General features: G+C 41.3%; 1 protein-coding gene across 23 annotated transcripts; it reads right to left on the bottom strand.

Annotated features, from left to right (window-relative positions):
• Positions 1 to 27,800, bottom strand: m1ap (meiosis 1 associated protein). 23 transcript variants are annotated; one of them, XM_072718601.1, is made up of 12 exons: positions 27,660 to 27,701; positions 27,489 to 27,520; positions 26,515 to 26,575; positions 26,305 to 26,431; positions 25,680 to 25,865; positions 23,537 to 23,726; positions 12,454 to 12,615; positions 12,095 to 12,254; positions 11,361 to 11,520; positions 11,005 to 11,208; positions 3,186 to 3,380; positions 1 to 1,772 (listed from the first exon to the last, which is right to left on the bottom strand). In XM_072718601.1, the coding sequence occupies exons 3-12, from the start codon at positions 26,541 to 26,543 to the stop codon at positions 1,713 to 1,715; spliced, it is 1,473 nt and encodes a 490-aa protein (XP_072574702.1). In that variant the 5' UTR covers positions 26,544 to 26,575; positions 27,489 to 27,520; positions 27,660 to 27,701; the 3' UTR covers positions 1 to 1,712. The 23 variants fall into 23 exon arrangements, 20 of the variants coding, with proteins under 20 accessions (XP_072574702.1, XP_072574701.1, XP_072574693.1 ...); XM_072718600.1 differs by lacking the exon at positions 27,660 to 27,701 and adding an exon at positions 27,628 to 27,640; XM_072718592.1 differs by lacking the exon at positions 27,660 to 27,701 and adding an exon at positions 27,751 to 27,800 and having other exon boundaries at positions 26,305 to 26,575.
• Between the last annotated feature and the right edge of the window lie 56 nt (positions 27,801 to 27,856).

Raw genomic sequence — 27,856 nt, 5'->3', positions numbered from 1 at the left:
TAACAATATGATGTTTTATTTCAAAGGAAAAATCACAGAGTGAAATGGTGCTTTAATAGAAAAAAAATGGTGCTACTGTCATCCAATGGCCAAGCACGAGTTAGAGGACATCCTGTGAAGAACTGCCCCCAGCCCACGTTGCTATGACGATGACAGCCTCGCGTTAGCTCGCCACTCTAATCACCCTCTGTCTCGCGCATACACACATACTGGAAGCGCTGGGTATCATTTAGATTTTATCAATTCCAAATCTGATTCTGATTCTGCTCATTGAATCTGGTTCTGACCGATTCTTGGTTCTGATTACGATACACACACAAAAAAAATGTCAAGATGTTTCAGAAACAAAACACTGCATTTATTTTCTTTAAAGAAGTCAGCTGCAACTTTTACAACAGGTCATTTCCCTAACTTAAAACAAAAACATGGTGTTTCAAGATCAAATAAATAAGATTAACAACCACACTCTGAATCTTGGATGTCAGTTTGCCACTGGTATCAGTAGCACTTTACTTTTCAGTTTAATTTTCCTAAACTGGAGATCCAGTACGCAGATCCAGTTTAATAATCATTAAACGGTAAATACGTCTAGTTTTATTCATACAGCAGCTTAATTCCAGGAGGTACATAAAACTAAATTAACCTTTGGGTTTAGCAGCAGGCTTATTTCCAAACTAACACCTGGCTTGCAGTCTTAGCAACAGAGTATTTTCGAATTAAAAATGGTAGCATGGGTCTAATTTTTGATACTGTTCAGACAATGCACTCTAATTAGAAAAACCAAGATACAGTTTCAAGGAAATATCGCAGTATGCTCTGCTGCCATTTTACTGCCCAAGCCGTTACACAGTTGATACACGTGTAGGAATCGGTATGTGGAATCATGATTCAAATGTCCTATCAAATTCCTAGTTCTTAAAAATTTAGAACTGTTTCTAATTTGGAATCCTACACACCAATCTTCACTCCATCCTCGTGTTTCACGTGATATATGATGATTAAGTCCTGCATTATTACGCAGTAAATTCCTGCGGGAGTATTTGTCGGATCTGGGCGAAGACAATTACCCTACTCACGCATCTCCTAGTAACCTTCCTCTGATCTCTGCCAGATCAGGACTGTAACTGAATTTTAAGGAGTCTGCAAAAAGCAAAACTGCTCTCGCAGCCCTTTTCATACACCCTCAAGTGCTCTGTGTAATATGGAAACTCTGTAGTCAAGTGTTCTCTGTAATTCAGCTTGTTTAGATATATTGTGAGAACTGACTTTAACAAGGATCTTAATACAATGTGGCAACTTGTTAAAACTGTCTGCCTCATAAAAGATTTAAATGAATGACATAGTAAGGCAGAATTAGTGAGTCTTCACAAAGAAGGAAATATGCAAAAGAAAAAAGAATAATTAATATTTTATTTATAGTAAATATGAACTGACGAGTAGATTCTGGCCATGAAAGTCAGGAACCTGGGGACTTATATGAAAACAAAAATCCAAACAATAAACAGCTGAAATAAAATATGCATATATTTTTAGAAAAGTGGTATTTCAAGAGTGAAGTATGACTGGCCTTCTAGAGTAGCTGGTAAGGAAGAAACAGAGACTGACATCACAGGGCTGGACATCTGGCTGGTTACAGTGTCCTAAGGGCGCTGGCAGGTCGCCATGTTTGTTGGAGCAGAGATGCAGGGCACCGCCACCATTCATAGCCAGAACTAAAAAGGCTTTGGGGCAGATGCAAACTGGAGGGGCGCCACAGTCGCCTTAGTTCTGCCCTGGACAGAAAGAGAGGCCCGGGGATCTGTGAGCAGTGAGCACCGCGAGGAGAACGAGATCCTGTGGAGCAATAGGGCAGGCCTAGGGTCGGCCATCATGTGTTACAATAGCATGGCTCATATGGGAACAGGACTATAGCTGAAGCAGGTTTCATGTTAGTTTACGCTTTTGAAAGAAAGTTCTAACTATAACATACAGGCAGCAGATAGCACTCATCATTGCAGTACCACAGTATTTAAATGTTAGCTATTGCAGACCTCAGTCTGTATCATGTAAATTCAGTTTCAGTATTGCTGTGGTGTCAGAAGTTACACTTCCTTTTTCCACACTCAGGCTTCGCATATGGTTTCCAAAGCGTGTCACGTTATGACCTATGTAGCCCGGGGGCGGCTGGCCACACTCAAAGCTTTTAACATGCTGAAGATCCTACATCTGACTCTTTTACTCTGTCATCTTACATCTCACGCTGGGCAGGCAGCAGCCTGATGCTGAAGAGCGAATTTCAAAGACGTGTCTAATTCGCTAAATCTTATTAGCCCTGACTGTCTAGTAATTGACTTTCCAGAGCCTGACCTTTGGAAACTTTCATCCACTATCTGATGCATCACCTGCTCTGCCTAAACGAATTTCTGTTCTACAAAGATGTGATTTTTATGAATCATATCAGGCGAGAATCATTAAAAAGTCATGAGTTGATGGCTGTGTTTTTTCAATTAACTGTTGAATGACAACACAAGAAAAATTGGTTTAAGATGGTAAGGGACAATAATAATACTAGACATGAAAGGAAAAGTTTTTTTTAAGGTGTAAGGACACGAGTCCTCAAAATGCTTACAAGGGAACTTTCCCAGAGGGTACTGGGATCTTATAAAAAAGCCAAATGAGAAAATGTATTATGACTGCCTGTTTTTCCACTATGAGCAGCTTTACTGTGATGCTGTTAGTGTGACACCCTATTCAGTACCATGTTCAATCCCGCCATTTTGAATCCTGGCTGGCTGATAAAATCTGCTTCACAGAAGCAGTCACTGTTTCAATGAAAGCAGAGAAAAATATTCTGTAAGAGGAGATCTAATGCACGACAAATCGAGCTGCAGGTTGCTTTTCACGAGAGCAGCCCCACCTAGTGTGCAGCATGTTGCACTCCCAGCTAGGAGCTTCTACACAGTAACGTGTAGAAAACATGGACAGGGTCCCATATCATAAACATATATTATCACCACTGCTACTGCCATGTAGTATTAATGTTTACAACACTAACTTCAGAAACCCTGACGGGTTTGGGAAAACTGGCAAAAAACTGCATTTGAAAAAATTAAGGATCTTTCAGGCGGTTTATGTCCTACAAGAGGTCTGCTCATCAGGCCCAAGCTCACTGCACATCTTCCTCACTGCCTGTTGCTCAAGCTTACCTTCTCTGCTCTTCCTCCTGTCCCTGTAAGGCGGACCGGTTTGACCGGCCGTTCTGGTGGCCAGGGCTGGTCCCTGCGCTGCAAAGTGTACGGGTGCGATCTGCGCATTTGGAGGACTCGCAACTGCTGGTAAAGGTTGGTCTTCAGGCAAAGAGGATTAAACACCGGATCCTCTTCCAGCTGTGCTAGAGAGTTCTGAGAAGGACCAAGATATCAAACTAGGACACTTGGATTCAATCCACAACTACAGGCAACACAAGACAACTATGCTGACTGTATCAGATCAAAAACTAGAATGAACATGGCGGCAATATCCAGGGAATTGCTAAGCTCATCAAATGAAATAACCCAAAAACAAGAATCTTTGAATTGAGACATACCTATAAATAGAAGGGTTATGCAGAAAAATGAAAGTTAAATATGATGTGACTGGAATGTTTGCTTCATTAACTTTTTTGGAGGCTGTAGATCATCCTGTCTTGTAACCAACAGGGGCTGGACACCGAAACTGAAACACTGGCCAATAAAGGTTTCACGCCTATATGTGCGGTCTGGTGGCCAATTTTCACTTATTCCACGTTCTGTCAATAAGAGCACAGTGTGAAGCTTGATTTAGTGGAGCAATAGTGCAGCTATACATAAAATATTGCAATCTACACAACATAATAGAAGACATATCAGAGTTCAAAAGCAGACAGATTGTTGGTGTGCATCTCACTATAGCGCATCTGTGACCAGGGCAGCGAGTCTTTGTCGTGTATCGAGAGCCACAGTATCCAGGGTAATGTCAGCATACCACCATGAAGGACGGACCACATCCAACAGGAGTAACTGTGGACATAAGAGGAAGCTGTCTGAAAGGGATTTTGTATCCAAAAACCATAAACCACAGCTGCCCAACTCATTGTGGAATTAAATGCGTATCTCGACTCTCCTGTTTCCAACAAAACTGTTCGTCGGAAGCTCCACAGGGTCAATATTCATGGTCAGGCTATAACCAAATTTTTGGTCACTCATGCCAAAGCCAAACGTCAGATTCGATGGCGCCAGCAGTGAATGTCTTGGGCTGTGGACACTGTGAAACATGTACTGTATTGTTCTCTGAGTCTACCTTCACTGTCTTTCTCACATCAGAGAGTGTTACGGTGTGGAAAAGCCCCACAGAGGTTTACCACCTGGACTGCTGCATACCCAGAGTGCAGCGTGGGGGTGATGGTTTGGCCTGCGATATTATGGCATTCCCTAGGCCCACTACCCAACCATTCACCCAATGGTTTAAATATTATACCCTGAAGGTAGTGCCATGTATCAGGATGATAATGCACCAAAACACACAGCAAGACTGGTGATCGAGTGATTTGATGAACATGAAAGTGAAGTTGAACATTTCCCATGGCCTGCAGTCAGCAGATCTCAATATTATTGAGACACTTTGGGGTGTTTTTGAGGAGAAACGCTTTCCTTCACCAGCATCACGTAGTGAATTGGCCACAGTTCTGCAAGAGTAATGGTTCAAAATCCCTCTGGCCACTGTGTAGGGCTTGTATCTCTCATTCTCAAAATGAAGATGAAGACTCCTCGTCTTAGAGGAATGTATTATGAGGAGAGGTTAGCTGAGCTGAATCTACTCAGCCTCGAGCAAAGGAGACTAAGGGGGGACATGATCCAGGTATATAAGATTCTAACAGGTCTGATTGCTGTTCAGCCAAATAGTTACTTCAATATTAGTTTAAATACTAGAACTCATAGCCATAGGTAGAAATTAGTGGAACATTTTTAAATGTATTTGAGAAAGTACTTCTTTACACGGAGTCTTCCTGCTAGTGTATTGCAAACTAAAACCTTGGGTTCCATTAAATCAGAGCTAAATAAGATTTGAACAACTCTGAGCTATTAGTTGAGTTCTCCCCAAACGAACTTGATGGGCCAAATGGCCCCCTCTCGTTTGTAAATTTCTTATGTTCTTAATTCAAATGAAGCTGTATTTGTATTATTATTATTAATTAGTTATTAATACTTATTAATAATTATTAGGCCGCAAAAGGAGGCCCTAACACCATACTTATAAATTATTGTGGTCTAAAACCATGTGTTTCACTTTCATTGTCTAACCCCTGTACTCTGTGTTTGGAAAAACCCCTGTGACACTGGTACTATGAATCTATCCTTAAATAATTTTTTTTTTTCAGATAATGGCTGACATTACGTTAAGAAGTGTAAATTACTGTACTGTACATTTCCTTTGTCATAGGTCTGATATCAAGTCCCACAGTGAATCGGTATTTTTCTTCCCTGATATGCCTGGAAGGATCATAAAGAAACATCTACCTCACAGTAAGACCCGACAGCACTGTTTGTAGCCAGCTTTTGACTTCAGCTTCTGACTTAAATATTGGACTTTAGCTTTGCTAAGTCAGCGTGATCATAAGGTTGGGAATTGTAAATGGGGATGAACTGAATACCACAGAAAAGATAAAGGAAAATAAAGCAGCCACTCTGGTGCATGAGCAAACAAATCATGCTCAAGCAAAGGCACATTTGTGTGTACAGACAAACATAGTCAGGATTGCTAGACGAAAATTTATACCTTCTGGGGGAAAAGGGAGAGTTGTACCTACTTGACACAAGAAACCCTGGCAATGTGACAATTAATTTTGCTGTTAGTATGTGTATCTTGAGCTGGGTGGCGATCAGTGCTGGTGTGCTGAAGGACCTGGGTTCAAAGCTGGGGCCAGCCATGTGAGTTCCTTTCAAGAATTTCCACCTGGGATGATGCATCTTAATCCACTCTGTTTCTTTCCTGTCCTCCATACCTTGGTTCAAACTGCATGTTTTGACGCAGCCGCAGACTGGTCTGTCCAAACACGGGATGAAGTGATGCCCTGTGTTCCACCCATAACTTTAGTTCTAACAACACCTACACAGTTTTTTCTGAAGGTCAGCAGATGGCTCAGACAGCCAGACAGCCATCAAATGTCTATTTGTATTATTTCATTTCCTCTGTTCTGTTTTGACTTTTTCTACTGAGGATTTTGATGCAGTCTAAAATAATGTACTGATCAAAATAAGAGAAAGGGTGACATTTTTGTAATTTACAAAGTCGCAGCTTATCAGAATTTAGTTACATAACATAAATATAAGAGATATATTTTAATCATATTTCATCATGAAAGCTCACACATCACAAAATAAAGGTTTAAAACAAGCAAATTTGGACAAAGTCTGTGATCAAAATTAGAGAATGATTTGTTATACTTCCCGGTTTTTGGCTGTAATGTGAAAAATTCCAAGAACCCCAATCTCTTTGTCAGCATTGGTAGGCATTTTGCAAGGTGACAAACCCTGTGACATCACTTTGTTCAGAGGACGACTGATTGGGTGACTTGAAGCCACTGGAAGAGAAAATAGTTATTCCAAGAGTTTCACTTCTTGAATTCACTTCTTGAATAGTGAAAATGTACAAAATGTAAGTCATTCAAGTTCGAAAAACAGGATGGTCACCCACGTAAGATGAGCATGCAAGAGAACAGGATGACAGAGACTGCCATTAAGAGACTGGTTCAACACTGCAGCAGGAATTGCCCACCAAATCAGCTCTGGATTCCACAGTGACCAAGCCACTCATCAGCAAGAAGAATAAAAAGGCTAAAATAGCCCTCTGCTGAAAAGCATGTTGGGTGAACTGGTCCAAAGTTCATTTCAGTAACAAAAGCAAGTTTAATTTAGTTGGTTCAGATGAGAAACATTATACGTGGCATTGAATTGGGGAAATACTCCAAAAGTGTGTGAAGAAGTCAGTAAAGTTCAGAGGGGTGAGTGTTGTGGTGTGTGGTATGTTCCCTGCAGCAGGCCTCTCATATAGCTACATGACATGGTGAATGCTAATGTGTATTCTGTAACAATCCTTTATGTAATAATGTCGCATTATATAATAGCGAGAAAACGTAACAAATTTTCATCACATAATGCAGTGTGTAACAACACATTTTATGTAACAGCACCACATTGTGTAGTAGCTCGACAAAATCTTACAAATCTATAGGCTACATTATAATTTTATACTGAAATAGTAACCTTTTACAATTATCATTATGATTTTCATTATCATCATCATCATCATCATCATCATCATCACATTGTCCAAAAATGAGCATCAGCGTGTTTTTGTGATCCATTTCGGGTGAGATCTGTCTGTGTGACAGAATAGCAAGCAAAAGTACACATAAAGAATGACATAGAGAATAACAAGCTTTCCAGAAATGCAATTTCTAAGTTTGATCGCTACTGTAAAAACTTTATAAAAATATGTGAATATGTTGGTAACTAGGTTAATCTTTTAGCGTTTTTCACTACCATTATGAGAGTTTTTGCAAGTATGACACTACAAAGTAATCATTTTAAGTTAGGTTTCTCAAAGTGCATGTTGTAAAATACCTTTAAGTAGTACGGATTGTATTAGCTGAAAATTAGCTATTTTACATAAACTAATTAACTTTTGCACTAAAAACATTTGTATAATTCACATAAATGATGCAACTTACCTGTTCTGTGTTTATTCAAAAACAAAAGATTTAATTTAATTAAAAAATTAAAAGCAGAGCAGGGGTACGTTTCACAAAAGCATAGTTGCTTATTATGCTAGCAACTTACACATTTGGAACTGAATGGTTTAAGCTACATTGGGGAAAATAAGTATTTGATACAGTCGATTTATCAAGTTTTCCCACTTACAAAGAATGGAGAGATCTGTAATTTTCATCGTTGGTATACCATAACAAGTGTAAAAAACAAAAATTCAAGAAAATCACACTGTATGATTTTTAAATAATTAATTTGCATTTTATTGCATGACATAAGTATTTCACCTACCAATCAGCAACAATTCTGGCTCTCACAGACCTGTTAGTTCATCTTTAAGAAGCCCTCCTATCCTCCACTTGCTACCTGTATTAATTGCACCTGTTTGAATTTGTTACCTGTATAAAAGACACCTGTTCACACACTCAATCAGACTCCAACCTCTCCACTATGGGCAAGACCAAAGAGCTGTCTGAGGACACCAGGGACAAAACTGTAGACCTGCACAAGGCTGGGATGGGTTACAGGACAATAGGCAAACAGCTTGGTGAGAAGGTGCAATTATTAGAAAATGGAAGAAACTCAAGATGACTGTCAATCTCCCTCGGACTGGGGCTCCATGCAAGATCTCGCCTCGTGGAGTATCAATGATCATTAGAAAGGTGAGGGATCAGCCCAGAACTGCACGGGAGGACCTGGTCAATGACCTGAAGAGAGCTGGGACCACAGTAACAAAGGCTACTATTAGTAACACACTACGCCGTCATGGATTAAAATCTTGCAGCGCGTGCAAGGTTCCCCTGCTGAAGCCAGCACATGTCCAGGCCCGTCTAAAGTTTGCCAAAGACCATCTGGATGATCCAGAGGAGGCATGGGAGAAGGTCATGTGGTCAGATGAGACCAAAATAGAACTTTTTGGTATGGATTCCACTCGCCGTGTTTGGAGGAAGAAGAAGGATGAGTACAAACCCAAGAGCACCATCCCAACCGTGAAGCATGGGGGTGGAAACATTATGCTTTGGGGGTGCTTTTCTGCAAAGGTGACAGGATGACTGCACCGTATTGAGGAGAGAATGGATGGGGCCATGTATTGTGAGATTTTGGGCAACAACCTCCTTGCCTCAGTAAGAGCATTGAAGATAAGTTGTGGCTGGGTCTTCCCAAAACTCACAGCCAGGGCAACTAAGGAGTGGCTCCATAAGAAGCATTTCAAGGTCCTGGAGTAGCCTAGCCAGTCTCCAGACCTTAACCCAATAGAAAATGGAGGGAGCTGAAACTGCCCAGTGACAGCCCCGAAACCTGAAAGATCTGGAGAAGATCTGTATGGAGGAGTGGGCCAAAATCCCTACTGCAGTGTGTGCAAACCTGGTCAAGAATTACAGGAAACGTCTGACTTCTGTAATTGTAAACAAAGGTTTCTGTACGAAATATTAAGTTCTATTTTTCTATTGTATCAAATACTTATTTCATGCAATAAAATGCAAATTAATTATTTTAATCTGGATTTTTTTTCGATTCTGTCTCTCATAGTTGAGGTGCACCTACGATGAAAATTACAGATCTCTCAATTCTGTGTAAGTAGGAAAACTTGAAAAATTGGCAGTGTATCAAATACTCATTTTCCCCACTGTATCTAAGTTGCTAATGGGATCTTTTGATAAAAGTCCCCCAGTTCAGCAATAAAATATTGATATATTTTATGAATTATTATATGATGCAAAGTAGTTGGGAGCGAGTGTTTGTTTTGCTTGGCAACAGTCAGCCAGTTTTTTGTGGAGGCCCGTAAATGTTTAGATAAATAATCAAGCAAAGTATTATCTGTTGTAACTTCCATCCATCCATCCATTAACTACCACTTGTTCGGGGTTCGGGTCGCGGGGGTAGCAGCTTCAGGATAGATACCCAGACCTCCCTCTCCCCAGCTACCTCCACCAGCTCCTCGGGGAGGACGCCGAAGGCGTTCCCAGGCTAGCCGAGAGATATAATCCCTCCAGCGAGAGATATAATCCCTCCAGCGTGTCCTGGGTCTGCCCCGGGGCCTCCTCCCTGTAGGACATGCATGGAAAACCTCTCCGGGTAGCCGCCCAGGAGGCATCCGCACCAGATGTCCAAACCACCTCAACTGGCTCCTTCCGACGTGAAGAAGCAGCGGTTCTACTCTGAGGCCCTCCCGGATATCCGAACTTCTCACCCTATCCCTAAGGGAGAGCCCAGACAACCTGTGGAGAAACCTCATTTCGGCCGCCTGTATTCGCGATCTCATTCTTTCGGTCATTACCCATAGCTCATGACCATAGGTGAGGGTAGGGACGAAGATGGACCAATAGATCGAGAGCTTTGCTTTCTGGCTCGGTTCTTTCTTAGCCACGACGGACCGGTTAAGCGCCTGCAAAACTGCAGATGCCGCTCCGATTCGTCTGTCCAGCTCCCGATCTCGCCTACCCTCACTCGTGAATGAGACCCCGAGATACTTGAACTCCTCCATTTGAGGCAGGAGACCGATGACAAAGGGCAGCCCTGGCGGAGCCCAACCCGCACTGGGAACACGTCCGACTTATTACCGGCAATGCGGACCAAACTTCTGCTCCGTTCATACAGGGACCGAATCGCCCACAGCAGTGGACCCCGGACCCCATACTTCCAAAGCACCCCCCACAGAGCACTTCAGGGAACCCGGTTGTAAGCCTTTTCCAAATTCACAAAACACATGTAGACTGGATAGGCAAACTCCCAGGTCCCCTCCAGTACCCTTGCAAGCGTATAAAGCTGGTCCAGTGTTCCACGGCCAGAACGAAAAGCGCATTGTTCCTCCTGAATCCGAGATTCGACTATCGATTTCACCCTCCTCTCCAGTACCCCGGAATTTTGTGATGAAAATTAGTTACATTTCGATGAGTTTAATAAGGCAGCATTATTACATAATGTGTTGCTATACCTTCATATTACTTGCTTAAACCTTTTGTTTTTTGAAGTGGGACAGTATTCACTGATGAAATATGATTAAATTGCACGTCTGCTATTCATGTTAGAATAACTACGGATAAACAGCAGCATTGTAAATTACAAAAATGTCACTTGCAGTATGCTATTGTAACCTCAGGCTGTAATACAGCTCTCACTGAGCATCTGGTAATCACTTAGGAAGGATGGAATATAAAAAGATAAACATTCTGAACCTATTGTGTCTCTCAATGGTCAATGGGACTCATTAGTGAACAGGATTGTGGGTACGGACAGGAACCTGTATGGTGGCGAGAGGGCCATCAGGGGAGTCCTCGCTGGACACCGGCATGTGGCAGGGCAGCAGCAGCTCCCGGCCGGCCACAGGCTTGAGCAGCAGTGAGAGGGAGGCGGACGGCTGGAGTACGTAGTGGGAAAACGCAGCCACGTCAGCACCGGCGCCAGGAGGCGGCTCATGCCGTGCCAGCAGAAACCAATCGCGACTCTGCCGGGCCCACAAACAGGACAAGGGCACCTCAAAGGGCTGGATCTGGCCACAGGTGTAGGTCAGGACTGCAAAGCGCAGGCCAGACAAGCAGAGCCTTGAACTGCAGACACGAACGCATCTTCCTGCTTGGCTCTCGGGCTCGGACTCACCCTGAGCGTGTGGCAGAGTGCGTGGAAGTGGTGGTGGTTCATTTCCATCTCATCCCAATCAAGATGGCAGCAGCTGGTGGGGCGGATGATGAGGGGCAGGCCATAGAGCACCGACTGACACACCCCTTCTGATTTCAGAGCTCTCAAACACAAACACACACTAGTTTATTTTATTTCACTGACCTACTCAAACAGTTTTGCATACACAAGCCTCTCATGTGCCACTTCTATGCTCGACAAAAACATGTGACAAGAAGGTACACGTGCATACTGCGGTTACACATTTTCCAGAGGTGCATCCACACATTTGCATTTACTGAAGCCAGGCCATTGTATGCGCATGGGGGATGGGGGGGGGGGACAGAGACGCTGAGCCAAGGCGTCCTCTGTGTTTGGAAACATCACAGTCAGTATTTAGCAGAATGAGTCGCTGTCAGTTTGTCATATGCAAAACATGTAAATGGGATATGGCGAGGCTGTCTGTGAGAGGAGATGGGCCTCTGTGACAGAGGAGAGGCAGCGGCCGGCTCTGTGCACACGAGCCTGTCAGCCCAGCATCACGGCTGCCCGCTGTGCTAAGCAGCCTTAGAGGCTGGGCTGCATTTCAACTGGCATTAAGCTTTTTCCGCTGCTCCAAGCCTACATGCCCAACTGGAAGGAACATTCATGGCACCTACTTCTGGACTGTTTGCACTGTTAATACCAGTGGAGTTCCGTACTGGGACCATCCTTACTTGATGACGGTCAGCTGGTGCGGGAACACGCTGTGACTGGCTGGGTCTTTTACTGGCAATGAGAAGTCCCGGATGCTCTCGGTCTTGGCACCAAGATCCAGAACGCCAGGCAGTAGAGCGGGACTCAGTAGTCTCTCCTGCATGTCACACTTCAAACAGACTGCAGGGGGCAGTGTACATACAAGGTTTATACCATTCAAGCCTAGACCAGACCACACTGAGCCATGTATTAGACTGAATATGGAAAGGCATTGATGACTGACATGAGTCTGTCTAGCAGAAGATATTGCTGTGTAAAAGGAAGCACGTGTGAATGGAAGGCGGGGGAGGTGGCCTGAAAGAGAAAACTGAGTAAATACCCGGGTGGGAAGCAGAGCCCTGCAGGGCTGGTGGGAGCAGCAGGTGCAGGTGCTCTCGTTGGCCCCCTTGGTCATGTAGCCATGTCTTAAAGACGCTCTCCAGAGAGATGCTGTCGTTGTCCACCTGCTGCAACTCTATCTCTGCAGCCAGCACTGGGATTTCTGCATGAGGGCACAGGGGGAGGGAGGGGAGGCTGGGAACTGGGCTGCCTTGCCAGACTGATAACCATTACGCCGGGAGACCCTGGTTAATACTGAGTTAGAACTTCATAAGACCAGTGGGTGAGCAGCCAGAAAGCTTCAGCATAATGAACAGTATCTCACCATATGTGCAACTTTTTAAAGACTGATGTATGACTCACAGGAAAAATGAAATGAAATGATGCTGTATTTTCCTTTTGTACAAGTATGAGTACAGGTACATATATTCCATCTTGCTCTTATTTGAGACACACACACACACACACACACACACATACATACAGGTGAGAGCGAAGCTTGGGATTTAAGTGCTGGGTCTGCCATTTATCCGGTGTCCCAGGGGCATTTTTAGTAAGGTTTTGGATTAAACGATTAAAACATTTTAAATGTCAATCCAACCCTCTTCCAACATATTATCATGTTTTAGGCAGCATGGGGCACAAGCCTGGAGTAATCCTGCATGGGTTTGATAAATGAGTCATATTTGCTAAATCAGATCTGGAATGGAGTAGAATGCAAAAGATGAGAAAATCATCTGAGATAAACTGGATCCCAGGGGGAAATTCTTGTGCATACAAAACAAAGTTATGTAAAGTGCAGACAAACAAACATACAGTCCAAAACAAAGACAAAGTGCCATTACAGTACACATAGTATAGTCAAGCAAAAAGTACAAGCAAATTTAAAGTGGATACAGTATACAAACAAAATATACTGAACATAGAATATTAAGGAAACAATAAATATAAAAATAAATTAATGGGTGGTATAACTTCAATTAAAAAATAGATAGCATCAGACTTTTACTTCGTCAAAGATGGCATGCTTTCCTGGCGTGCTGTGTTTGGGGTAGGGACAGCCACGTCAGGAGGAGGCCTTGTGGTGCCTAGTGGCAACAGGTAGGGAGGATCCCGCTGGCGCTACTTAGCACACAGTAATGCAGCGAGCCGGTGGCAAAGGGAGCCTCAAGACCAGGGGTGCCCAAACATTTTCCCTTAGTGGGCCAAAATGAAAATCTATCGGAGGACCGCGGGCCAAATGTAATATTTTACACAAAATACAAACACTAATAGTAAAGTAAAGTACTTTTATTTATCAAACAGTTATCTAACCTTCCTTTCTGTGTAAATAACATTAAACAAAATATGACAAATAAGTCCTATATAGGCATTTAGAGCACGTCTAAACTTTTGTAATCACATGTAGTGCAAAATGTCAAAGAGTGCATGTCCAACAGAAACACAACAACAGTAGCAACAATATAATTGCACCACTAGTGAGAAACATGAAGCTGTTCTTTGGCGTTTATCAGCCTATCAATATTAGGTTGCAGCTGACTCACTGAGAGGCTGAGGATGTCCTGTAGGTGTGGGTCAGTCTGAGTGCTTCTGAGCCTGAACTTGTTAAGGTTCATTACACTAAAAGTCTGTTCACAGATGTAAGTGCTGCCAAACAAAGTGCGGCAGCAAAGACTCATGGGACTTTTTGTAAATTGTTAAAATATGACTATTTATGAAGTGTGGAAATGTACATATGTGCACAGATATACTCTACATTACCCTTATAGTTGCTTGTATTTCAATTTTAGTCTTAGATATTTCAAATGTAATCAAAGCACCATGAGTGAGGACTGTATAATATACAGTCGAACCCACTTATCTCGACCTTGGCCAACTCGCCAACCCTAGTAAATCGACGTTTTTGAAGTGGAACCGCCAAATTCCCTTATTGCAATAGTATTTCTCATCGGTTATGTCGATTCTTTTATGTCGCCGAGCCCTAATATCTCGAGCACGAAAGAGGGCCAAAATCGCCACTTAACATCGGTTATCTCGATCCCCGTGACTAATCGCCGGCTTTTTAAAATGTATCACAAGTGCTAAACAGCGCGTATTCAAATCGCATTCGCATGGTAATTCGCTGAACAACGCAGGTGAAACGCGATCTAGGTAAATCCCCATCAAAACCAAAGCCAAGCATATCTGCATGCGGCAATGACAACTAAGATGAAGAAGATGCGGACGAAGATTTGGAACCAATTCCCTCTGCCGGTGAGGTGATACAAATGCTACAAAAAATTCGACAGTATGGTTCTTTTGTAGGGGATGGACTGTTTTAGACAGCATAAATAATATCGAAGCATTTGTTTTCAAGCAGATTGTTAAAGGCAAAAAGCAACAAAGCATTTTAGACTTTGTAAAGAAACCATATTAACTGCGTGTATGATACATTTCAGAGCTGTCAGAGCGAAATGACTTGTGAATGTAATTTTGACACTGCAGATTTGCTTTTTGTAACAACGGACTACACCCCGCAGGTTTTTTTGTGAGCGATCTTTGTGTTTGCAATGTTGGATAATATAATTAAAGGTTTGTATCGAGAATCGACGGTGGTTTTTATTGTATACTGGTAAATCTCCGCTTTTAGTTGGTGCACATATGCCTTTTGTTGTTAGTCGACATGCATGTGCATTTTTATAGCATGCCGATCGCGTCATCAAACAAATCACGGCAACGCCAAAAACCTGTGCATGTACATTGTAATTTATTTTAGATATTCATTGGCGGGCCAATCTAAATAGTACGGCGGGCCAACCTTGGCCCGCGGGCCCCACTTTGGGCACCCCTGCTCAAGACAGTGCCCCAAGAAACGGAAAGGCAGAAATGTTCATAATGTCCAATATTACCATCGTCCTATGAGATGGTGGAGTGGACATCATTACATCTTAGAAGGAAAATGCATTGCCTGGTTTTTATTGCAAAGGCTTTAATAGGCAAATTACCTCAGTGCATATGTAGTTTGCTGACATTGCGCACTAATACATACAGCGCATATGTAGTTTGCTGACATTGCGCACTAATACATACAGTGCATATGTAGTTTGCTGACATTGCGCACTAATACATACAGTGCATATGTAGTTTGCTGACATTGCGCACTAATACATACAGCGCATATGTAGTTTGCTGACATTGCGCACTAATACATACAGTGCATATGTAGTTTGCTGACATTGCGCACTAATACATACAGTGCATATGTAGTTTGCTGACATTGCGCACTAATACATACAGTGCATATGTAGTTTGGTGACATTCTGCACTAATACATACAGCGCATATGTAGTTTGCTGACATTGCGCACTAATACATACAGCGCATATGTAGTTTGCTGACATTACGCACTAATACATACAGTGCATATGTAGTTTGCTGACATTGCGCACTAATACATACAGTGCATATGTAGTTTGCTGACATTGCGCACTAATACATACAGTGCATATGTAGTTTGCTGACATTCTGCACTAATACATACAGTGCATATGTAGTTTGCTGACATTCTGCACTAATACATACAGTGCATATGTAGTTTGCTGACATTGCGCACTAATACATACAGTTCATATGTAGTTTGCTGACATTGCGCACTAATACATACAGTGCATATGTAGTTTGCTGATATTGCGCACTAATACATACAGTGCATATGTAGTTTGCTGACATTCTGCACTAATACATACAGTGCATATGTAGTTTGCTGACATTGCGCACTAATACATACAGTGCATATGTAGTTTGCTGACATTCTGCACTAATACATACAGTGCATATGTAGTTTGCTGACATTCTGCACTAATACATACAGTGCATATGTAGTTTGCTGACATTGCGCACTAATACATACAGTGCATATGTAGTTTGCTGACATTCTGCACTAATACATACAGTGCATATGTAGTTTGCTGACATTGCGCACTAATACATACAGTGCATATGTAGTTTGCTGACATTGCGCACTAATACATACAGTGCATATGTAGTTTGCTGACATTGCGCACTAATACATACAGTGCATATGTAGTTTGCTGACATTGCGCACTAATACATACAGTGCATATGTAGTTTGCTGACATTGCGCACTAATACATACAGTGCATATGTAGTTTGCTGACATTACGCACTAATACATACAGTGCATATGTAGTTTGCTGACATTGCGCACTAATACATACAGTGCATATGTAGTTTGCTGACATTGCGCACTAATACATACAGTGCATATGTAGTTTGCTGACATTGCGCACTAATACATACAGTGCATATGTAGTTTGCTGACATTGCGCACTAATACATACAGTGCATATGTAGTTTGCTGACATTTCGCACTAATACATACTGTACAGTGCATATGTAGTTTGCTGACATTGCGCACTAATACATACAGTGCATATGTAGTTTGCTGACATTTCGCACTAATACATACAGTACCCGTTCATCAGTTAAACTTCTCCTTCAGCCTCCCACCAAACGCACAGAACTGAGGAAATCCGCCTTTTGTTCTTATGCACCACATGAGTCGAACATATTACAAAATATATTGAATTTAAACTCCTTGCCTTCTCTGAATGTGTTTAAAAATCTCTTAAACTCTGAGCTTAAAGAACAGTGTCACTGTTTCGTATAAATCAATTTTATTCTATGTATAGTTTGAGTATTTGTATGTGTTTTAGTCTGTGTTCATATTAATCACCTCTGTATGTATGTATATGAAACTTTTGTCTTTTTTTATTATTTGCTGCCATATTAGCCAGGACTTCCTGGAAGAAGAGATATTGTATCTCAATGGAACTTTCCTGGTAAAATAAAGGATAAGTAAATAAAAATTTAAAAATCCTCTTCTCTGCAACTGACTGCAGTAGGTTTCAGACAAGTGTTTCACTTTACATTGGAATGGCTAATTTATGCAAAACAGACATAATCAAGACCAGTTTCAATAAACTCAACAAATCAGATGTTGTAATAAACCACAGATGAAGACAATGTAGTGCAGATTTGAAAGACCCAGGAAACTTTTGTCACTGTGGGCGACATTTCTCCAACCTGCCACTAGAGGGGTATGTTGCACCAGATTTCTTACTTCCTGAAGCCTGCCACAACCAAATTGCTGTTCTGACCTATGATGTTATTGGATCCTGAGTTTTATCACTATCCATCAAATGTGAAACCTAAATTTTCCTGCTATCTTAATTAATAATGGACCTTGATGCACCTGATCTATATCTGATTCACCTGAACAGAATGGATAGAATGAGATGAGTGTATTTTTTGTAAATTAACAGCGAAAACAGCAGCAAATGATATTGCATATATACCAATAAATCATAATTTTAGGAGCTGCTTATACTGTCATAATGAAACCTGTTGTGCAAGGTATTCAGTAAAAATGCACATGTTCAAAAGCAATCAAACATCAATTGTGTTTCAGTTGCCTTTGTAAATCAACATGGATGCAAGTCAGACATTTCCACTGAGCACAGCAAAGGCAATACAAGTGAGGAGTCAAGTAATAGCAGTACAATCACACCATTAGTTACCTCACACAGGGCAGTTCATGGTCACCAAGGCAACTCAACATGAATCGAACTCAAATGCATTATCGCTTTTGCCTGAAAGGATCCTTTTAAAGCATGTTGTTGACTAGGGGAGTAGATGTTAAGTGTGTGGGCACTGAGGCTGCATCCCTGGATGGGAAAGAGCAACACAGCCTATCACTGCTTCTCCTCCACACCTTTCAACACGAACTGATTCATTTCATTTGTTCCTGCCTCTTTCTTCATTCAACCGAGTCACAAAGTGCACCATAGAGGAGGTGTTACTAACAGTGATTAACACACTAGGGCTTCTGTAGATCAGCTCAGTCCACATCCTGGAAATGGCATCACAATCGGCCACCCATATCCCATGAGCAGTAGCGATAGATCCTCTGGCCATGAAACAGTGAAAGAGTGATGGACAGACCAAAATCAGCAGGAGAGCAGATGCACCAATGGCTTATAAGAATGCATGTCATGTGTGGGGACAGGTAATCTTTTAAGAACCTCATACAAGAGCTTTTCACTTGATCTTAAGAACTGAGAGTGACAAATGATAATCTAATTATTTTAATGTCATCTGGAGCAAGTGGATTTGTTGCACTACTGATACCCAACAAATAAGACAAACACCTGTAGGCCAAAAATTCTTGAGTAAGTTACAGTTGAACAGCAATGAAATTTACTTATTCATAAGTTAATTATTATTCAAATGATTATTTTCACATTTTTAGAAAGCCTCTTCTAAACAGACTTTCTCAGCTTTCAGTAACTGCAATTCAGATTGTCCCATGAGGGTGTTTTTGGGAGCTTTCCACCGCAGGGTGCAATTTCACACTCCTGGACAAAATATCTGCATCCATGAGTGAAAAACACGTATTCTGTGGTACTTCTGCAATATTATAAGATGTAAAAGTAAAAGTTGCACTAACTAAAGAATGGCATGCCATCTGTGCACTTATTTACAAAAAGTTAACATATCACATTATTCCATAATTAACATTCTGAGGAAATTATTATAAAAGTTGGAATAGCATACTGTGCCATCTACCCTACACTGCTTAGCATTGGCTCCAAGATCCCCCTTGACCCTATAAACCCACCTTTTATGAAAACTGAAATGGATAAATATTCAAAGGAGTGCTCTTAATAGTGAACTGAGTAAAATTGAGCCAAATCCACCAAAGATCCATGAAACAGAGGAACTGTTTCTCAAAATCCCGTCTATAGGCATTTCCCAGATCTTCAGTCTACTTCAAAGGCATACTTATCGCTGTCTTCACCTCTCGGGCATCTGTGTTCATGTGAGACAATGTGTTTACTTCCCACCAAGTCAACATGAAAAAGGGCATAGACAACTGAGAGCTTCCCCGTGAAGTTCATGCTGAGCACAAGCACAGGGCTGTGGGCAAAGTCTAGAGCATTCCCTCAGGTGCCAGGATACTACACTGTGGGCTGATCAGACTGAATGAAGGCTGCATATAAATATAGTAAAAGACGCATGGAATTCAAAAATCTTCTAGTTCTATGCCGTGGATAACAGAACAATTCAAATCAAATATTCTGTATTAGAGTATCTTTCTGAGGCCTGACATTTACTGTGAAAGTTTAACTGGTTTAAGTGATGAGCCCCATGATTTGCACTGTACGTTAAAAAAGCAAATTCAGACCTTTTGTGTGCAGGATCCAAGGTCCTCATAAAACACCCTCAACAAAACACTGGTATGTCCTCATTAAAGTAGTACAAAAGCACACCATGCTGGTATCTTTAGCCAAAAGCTTTGTACATCACAGTTTTGTTTTTATGCCAACAATTTGAGTACAATGGCCATAGACATCAATCAGGGCCTATAATAAGGGAAGATATTAATTAGAACTTCAGAGAACCAAAACTAGGCTTAACACAAGTTTATACTCTCTATTTTATAACAGATTTTTTTCTCTCAAAAAGAATAGTGACCCATGCTACATCATGAAGAAACCAATCACAGAAAACCTGACTCTTTCTTTGTTTGGTTTAGCTGATGTCTTTAGTCTGCCAAAGCTGGGTTCCTTTGTAACACCTCTTTCCCGCATTTTCATTTACTCGCCCAATTTTGGCAAAAATGTTCAGTCGTTCCAAAAGACCGGTAACTGGTGTGGCTCGTTTAATCAAGGGTAATCAACACCATGCTAAGCAATTAATAGTATGAAATTCCAGGAGGTAATTAACTGGTACAATTAATCAGTTTTCAGAGAAGCATGACGACTTCTGAGAACTGAATCTCGGAATACTAGGGAACTAATGCAACATACAATCTTTGTTATAATTTTTTTTAGCAATTTGCAGAAAGGGAGAGCTAAACGATTATTGTCGGTCCCATGTTAGCCAAAATAAACAGTAGCTGCTAGGAGTAAGACTCCTGATAAAGGTTAGAGCAACACCTGCATGCACAACTCTCTAATTAACTTTACTTTAGGGCTGCTTGGATATAGCAAAAATCATAAGCGCAATTATTTTGGTCGATACTGAGATCACAATTATCTAACACAATTACTCATTGACTTTGGAAATATCATGCATTTATTAAACTTTTAAAAAACCTGTCTTTAACGGTGGATTTCCTTGAACTCTATAATTCAACTGAGAAACAAATAAATAGTAGCTGGAAAGGGCTGCTCTAGATTTGTCACAAGACAAAATAGAAGCGTCACCGCGAAACAAAATGCGGCACAATAATTGTTTTATCTTAATTAATTTTCCCTACAAATGTGGCACCATTTAAAATTAAAGGAAATAAACAGGCTTTCCAATGGTAAAAGATTTATTGCCAAGAAGTATTGTCACAACAAAGAAATAATCAACCAAACACAAATTTCCTTACTTTTTGTGCTAAGTTTATATACAAAGCACATAGAAATAGGTCTTGATTTGGTGCAGGACAAGATACTCCACCAGCATGTAGATGTAACACAATAATATAGCTGAACACAATTAGGAAAATACAACAGAGACAAATATAACAAAAATATGGTGCAAACTAGGAAACAACTCCTTATCCTCTTTGCCATAAGTAAATGACTTAAGGTCAAAGAAAGCAAAGAGAAGAAAAACAAATAGATTTACACCACCATATGACGTGAACTACTATCCCTCCATTGGCCAAGGAAGGTCTTGGGAGCGGCTATGCTGGCCAAAGCTATCCTAACATGGCCTATCTGATTTATCTCTCAGCGCCGCAGCTCACCATTCTAAGAAAGCAGACCAATGATCTATGACCTCCCAGCGTTCACTAAGGATGATGGAACCATTTGTCTGTGCAGGCAATAGAGCAGCAGGGCGTCTTGGGCTAGGAGGACAGTGGGTCAGGGCAGGCGCGGGCAGAATTTTGAAGGATGCGGCTGCCACCCACTTTTGAAAGCAGATTTATTTAATCTGCTGAAGCTATGCTAATCTGTCCCTTAACACACCTTTGTCTCTGTGAAAACTAGTGTGGCCCTTGTGTTCCCCTGGATACGCCATTAAAAAACGCCCCCTGCCACCATCACTCCCCTTTCCGAGATTTTCTGCCTCACAAACAACCGTAAAGGGGTAAAGTTTGTCAGAAGACAACCTCAATCAGACTGAAAGGGTGTTGGCAGTTCAGAGAAACTAATAAAGCCTTTATGGAACACCCGTGTTGTGCAAGCCCAGCAAGTAACAGTATGAGAAAAGAATGTAGCTCCGTGATCTTCCACCTCATAGAACATCTACACATTATCACATATCACAGCCTGAGGCCCTCACCATGGCAAGACATCAACTTCTCTGAAAGTGCAGCACGGCCACATTTCTATTCTACCGACTGCACCAGTACAGATTAATTTATATGCATAACACAGCTGTCTTTTAAATGCGTTAGATTTTTTTTCTACAGTTGAACCTCAGACCTCAAGGACCCCATTAGTACGTGACATTAAAACCGGGACTGAAAGCATGAACCCAGCTACATAACCTTTTAAACATTTTCAAAAACTTATCTGCAGAAAGGCTAAATGTGATCCATTTGAAGACTTATTCATGCCTGAAGGGAAAGGCTATGTTATGTCAGCTTTTCTCCACATCATTATCTACACTGCCCTTCCCAGAAACCCATATGAAAGTGCGTCTGCCTACTTTGGCCGTTTTTACAGGAAAACAGGAAGTTACCTTGGCCCACAAAAACTACTCAATAGGAAGGGTGGAGCAAAGAGGTTAAGAAAAATATGCCGTAGGGCTGCAACCCAAGACTATAGGCTGTGGAGAAGCAGAATAGTAGGCAAAGTTCTCTAAAATATAAAACAATTACATTTAAGATACTCCATTTGCAATAAGCAATACAACAGAATGGCCAGCCAATGTCCAGCCAGAGGTTTATGATACTATGAAATACCTAACCCTAACACAAGAGACCACAAATATCTTCTGTCTTTCTGTTAAAATATACTTTTTCTACTGAAATTTAACCAACCAGATGTATAAATATGAGGAATAATTAACGTCACTTAATATGAATGCTAATGAGACACATTTTATACATCAATAGTCCACTGTTATTTCTCCCTATTTTTGTTTTTTTGATTTGAAAAGATTCATGAGGTTACCTGGAGCTACACTTCTGCTTTGTCCAATCTTTTGCGGTACGCTAATTAAAACAAAGGCTGCTGAAACATCTGCTGTGGTGGTGGGACAGTGTCTACATAAACTGGGATTTCCAGACTAAACTCAACCAACACCATAATTACCATTCCTCAGCACCCCCCATTCATACCAATAAAAACCTGATCCTAGAATGCTCTGGTGAACTTATAGTCATATATATATATGCAGCCCAACACATGTGCCCGTCACATTCTGGCTGTGTGTACTGTACAATATGGGCCCTACTGGAACGTGCATAGTGCTTTACTGTGGGTTTTCCAAGGGGCATTTATCCAAAGCCTATTTGAAAATGAGCACCTTCTCAGTTGCTTGCCTTTTTACTAACCCGAGCATACCACTGACGACAATATAGCATGTAACCAGTCTACATTAAACCAAGGGCCCGCCATCATTTTAAGTCATTGTTGTTTATTTTGATTGAAGCTTGGCTCATCTTAATACATCAGACTATATAACATGAATTATATAACCAAGGAGTAGGCTCCAGATGTATGATAGAATCTCTTCCTTAACCCTTTGGGAGATCCATTGGGTAAAATCTATTGCATATCTAGGTCAGAAACCTAGCCGCTCAGAAACTTGCAGTATTATTTAAATGTATGCATTACTGGGGCAGACGCTGAGTCATGGCTTTGTACAGTTCAGAAAGATTATACTTGCACTAATTATTTGAATCAAAAAACCAGGAGCAGGCCTGGGTGTTGTGAGTCCTAAGCAATGTGAAGAATAGCCAGCTACCTCATCGGTAACTGAATGTCCATACCACAGATTCCAGGTGCACTCTTTGTATATGAGCTGTGAGTTGTTAGTTCATGGGAATTTATACCAGCACTTGGGTGCAAACCAACCTTCAAGGTCACCTAGGCCGGTGGAGCCTGATGCTGTGAAACTGCAGTCATTGCTGTCCTCAGACGGGATACGGCGTGTGCTGATATGGACTACCAACAGGCGCTGAAGGCTCCCCAGGTCTGTGTCCTTCAGTCCTGCTTCAAGCTGCTTTACCACAGCCTGGCCTGGCTGGCTGGTGAAGATCGCCACCTTCAGGCAGATATGAAAAAATTACACAAAGAGAAAGGAGGCAATTTTCTGGAAAATGCAATTAAATATCACCTACAGTAACTCTAAAATCTTAAGAGAGACGAAGAAGCATACTCTGACGAATAGTGAGAAACCTTAATACAGAGATATTTCTTCCACATGATGGCAATTCACAGCCAGTAAGAATAAATAACTGGATTCACATTGCACTCTTGGGAAGATCATTAACTGTCTTCGGATATGTTTCAATTCAACTGTCTAAAGCCACAATCCTCAGTCGGGTCCCTCCACTGCAACTCTCTTCATCTGTCACATTATTGCTATCTAAATCAGAAAACATATTTGCAATTTTAGCAGCAGGTTTAGTGTTGACATATTTAGCATTTTACAGTTTTAAACAATTCAATTCCAAACCACATAAGATCAAAGTTTTTCAGTTTTTTACCTACATAAACAGCCATTAGCAACGATATTTTGATGCAGCCCTGCAGTAATAAAATCTGAAGCTTATGATTGTGATCCAAGTAAATAACAGATTGCCCTGCTTCACAGTAAAAACCCATTATGGCACAGACTTTATGTCTAAAAGGAAAATAAATAATAAAACATCTCTTCATAACGTTACAAAAATATCTTCTAGACTTCTAAATGCAAAACATACAATAGTCCAAATGTTACCTAATTACATTAAGTGAAAATAAATAATCTGAATAATTGAATTGTATGTACTCAATGTCAGTTCTCTTCCTGGTCATTTGTATCACTTTCCTGGAGTCGGCACAACTTCAAATAGATCCAGCAGGCAATGTGTTTAGTGTCAGCGCTTAAAGCCCTGTTTTGTCCCAGATCCTGGCAGGAACCTGCCTATCACTGGCTCATTTGAAGCTTTCCATGCTCAAAATGAACACTCTAAAATTCAGAAATACTGGGGAGTCGGAGTATCTGGTCTGTTCTTGGTACAAGAACAGCAGGCAGTTCTGCCAGCAGCGATGGCTCCAGCATGCAGCCATACACCAACCCTTACTAGTCCAGTAGTCTGTACCCAGTCAATTCTGATTCAATATTTACAAGCTCAACTATTCATATGTCTCAGTCTTTACAAAGAATTTCCACAGGACTAGGATTCAGTGTTTTCAATTAAAAATTTATATCTTTACAAATGGCAAACAGGAAGAGGGACATATGCACAAGTTTAATATTTTATATCTTGCCCTTTTATTTACAAGACTTCTAATTTTCATTCAGATCACAAAGGAATCAGACATCATTATATGCACGGTCTGCACGATGTGCAATGTTAATATCGCATGTTACACATATGCAGATTCCACACTGCAAGGACTTCAATAGTCAGCCAGGTTGACAGGACAGTCATTAAAATATTTTTACTCCAAACCAAACTTGCCAAGCTTTGCAATCTCCTTTTCAAGATTGTCTAGTATATGTTAAAAATCATTCTAAAGGTTGCCCCTCTTGCTTCTGCATGCACTCCCTAAGCCAATCATAACTGCTTTTGTCCTTGCTGTTTGAGATACTCATAGACAGTGTGGCGTGTTTGTGAGAAATTTAATAAAAATAAGTGAAGAGGAGAAAAGCGAACAAGAACTGCCCATCACTAGGCATTCGTCTTCCGTTGTATGGAAATATTTTGGATTCCAGAGACAATATTGAGCAAAAGCAAGTGATTTGTCAGCAATGGTTTGCGTCTGTTGGAACAACTCGTGGCAACAACATGAACTTATTATCTGCCAACATGGTCTGTCAAATAATAAGATCTATTTGGTTACAGTTTATTTTGGGTAAATTTTCAACTCCATTTTTGTTTTACAAATATCCATTCATAATATTTCTATGTGATTTTTTTTTAGGCGTCGCATAGGAATGGGTCAAATGAAAGTGAAACAAGTGGACATTCTCTGTTAGACATGCGTTGTCTGGGGAAATGCAGCTGACCTCGATGCAGCTGTTGCCGGCGTGGCAGGCAGCAGGTACGTGACGCATGTACTGCTTGAACTGAAGCAGGCTGTCTTTTACAGCCTGACTGAACAGTGCGCTGGGCGGGCGGATGCAGCCCTCCCCGGGCGTGTCGCGAAGCTCCTCCACGCAGGAACGCAAACGACTCAGGTTTCCCTTCACCTGCTGGAGAGGGAGCAGAGAGTCACATGAAGCCCTTACATGCTTATCCTTCAGCTAAACCCCAAAATGAAAACAGAGCAGGGCTACGGAATCCTTACCACTAACCAGACAGCATCACGTATGTAAGGACTTCGGACTGGGTCCCATTTCAATTTTCATTTGCCACGAGCAGAAGGGGAGTCCCTCTTTAATATTTCCTATTTTATATTGACCATTGCCAGTTCATGGTACCCCAGCTCTACAGACCCCAGATTGAAAGCAACTCCTTCACATGCGCTATAAAGGTGCATATATTTTTTTTTAACAAAGTCAAATTTAGCCCATTTTTAGTGCCCCAATGAGGATTCAGGTCCTTGACTTCCAAGCCCACCGCCCTTTGCTGCTGCGTAGAGGTGAACAGAGGATTAGGCAGAGTGATGGGTGGGGTGGGCCCAGTCCTTACCACGAAGGGCAGCAGACACTCCAGCTCGTTGTTAAGTGCATAGAGGCTGAGCAGCGTCAAGCGGCAGGGTCCCTCCAGGCTACACGTCAGGGCCAGGAAGTTGTCCAGTGCCTCGCAGAGGCTAGTACTGATGCACAGCCACCCAGGGGGGGACACGTCAACAATCATGATGCGAGGAGGCTGTCGAGAGAAGGACGTCGGGCAGCACACCTGGCTGGGTATGGGCCTGTTCCTCGCATTCATTGTGACGGGGCCAGATCTCAGAATTAGCCTGAAACCCAGGTAACATCAACACACATGGTATTAAGCAGAGGGTCAAATTACCATTTGTTTAGAGCCCCAAGTTTAAATGCCTGAAGAAAGTGAGAAAGAAAAAAAACAACAAATAAAAAATAACAGCATTAATCTTACAGTTATGTTTATATCCCTGTATGAATAGCACAAACAAAACTAGCACAAAGGACAACCAGATAATGCTCTTAAGGTTCATTATTGAAACATACCACAGATACTTTACACAATCAATAAGAAGCCTTAGAAGGCCAACAATGTGTTTGTCTGAAAACCATGGCCAACAATGTACCAAGGCCCTGGCGTTTTGCATATTATGGGTTGAGTCATTGATAGCAAGCCCAAAGCAAGTTATAAAGCCAAGCTTTTTATGGCAAACAAATGGCTCACCCTGCCTGGGAGCCTTCCTGGGAATTACTTGTATCAAAAAAGGTTTTAAAAAAACTGTACAAATACTGTACAAATACTGAAAATACTATTTACCTACGTTTGATAAAACTCGGCCTACTCGGAAATATGCAATTCCGAAACACATAAATGTAACATTATATTTATATTTGAACTAGTAAAACTAATTATGAAACTGACGCTGAACTTTTCTATTTGCACATATTTCGTTGTTTAAAATGTCAGACGGAGAAGTTAAACGTGACAAACAGCTATTAAAGAACAGACGGAAAACAGTGATACCATTAACACCGGTAATGATCGAGGACAATTAAAAAAGCATACTTAACTTATCACCATTCAACCATCGATTTACTTTGTTTTCAAAATAACTTCTGATAAAATATATAGTGTTATTTAATACGGACCACGAAGACCGATCAGTGTTTCACCATCTGAGGGCTAACGTTAGCTCTCCGGCGGGTTTATATAACGTCTTTCCTTACCTACAGGGAAACAGCAGCTAAGGACACTGGACCTGTGAAACACAATTCATTTAATAATTTTATCACAGCAGACCAGAGCGTAGTACGTTAATATAGCTATTTAATATCTTTGGTGACATGGCGCTATGTCGTTAATAACCGTCACTGTCACTATCAGCCGCCTTTCTTCACCATGCGCTCAGACTGCCGACTCCCCGCTGCTGTGTTCAAAATAAATGTCACATTTGCTGCATCTTAAAAATTATCTTTTTAAATGGTATACCATTGATTTAAAAATGCTTAAAATGTATTATCTTTTGCTGAAACAGAGTCAACAGGTAATCTGCAGTTTAAGCTCATTTATGTTTTAAGTCAAAATTTCCTGGTTT

Source organism: Paramormyrops kingsleyae, chromosome 12 (assembly GCF_048594095.1).
Source record: "Paramormyrops kingsleyae isolate MSU_618 chromosome 12, PKINGS_0.4, whole genome shotgun sequence".
NCBI classification, from domain to species: domain Eukaryota; kingdom Metazoa; phylum Chordata; class Actinopteri; order Osteoglossiformes; family Mormyridae; genus Paramormyrops; species Paramormyrops kingsleyae.
This window is presented reverse-complemented; position numbering and strand designations above follow the sequence as displayed.

Coding starts and splice junctions, on each gene's coding strand:
- m1ap (XM_072718592.1), bottom strand. CDS start 26,547: ATGAATGCGAGGAACAGGCCCATACCCAGCCAGGTGTGCTGCCCGACG. Junction 23,727..25,679: donor CCGGCAACAGCTGCATCGAG/GTCAGCTGCATT, acceptor ATCTGCCTGAAG/GTGGCGATCTTCACCAGCCA. Junction 11,521..12,094: donor CACCAGCTGACCGTCATCAA/GTAAGGATGGTC, acceptor AAAATAAACTAG/TGTGTGTTTGTGTTTGAGAG.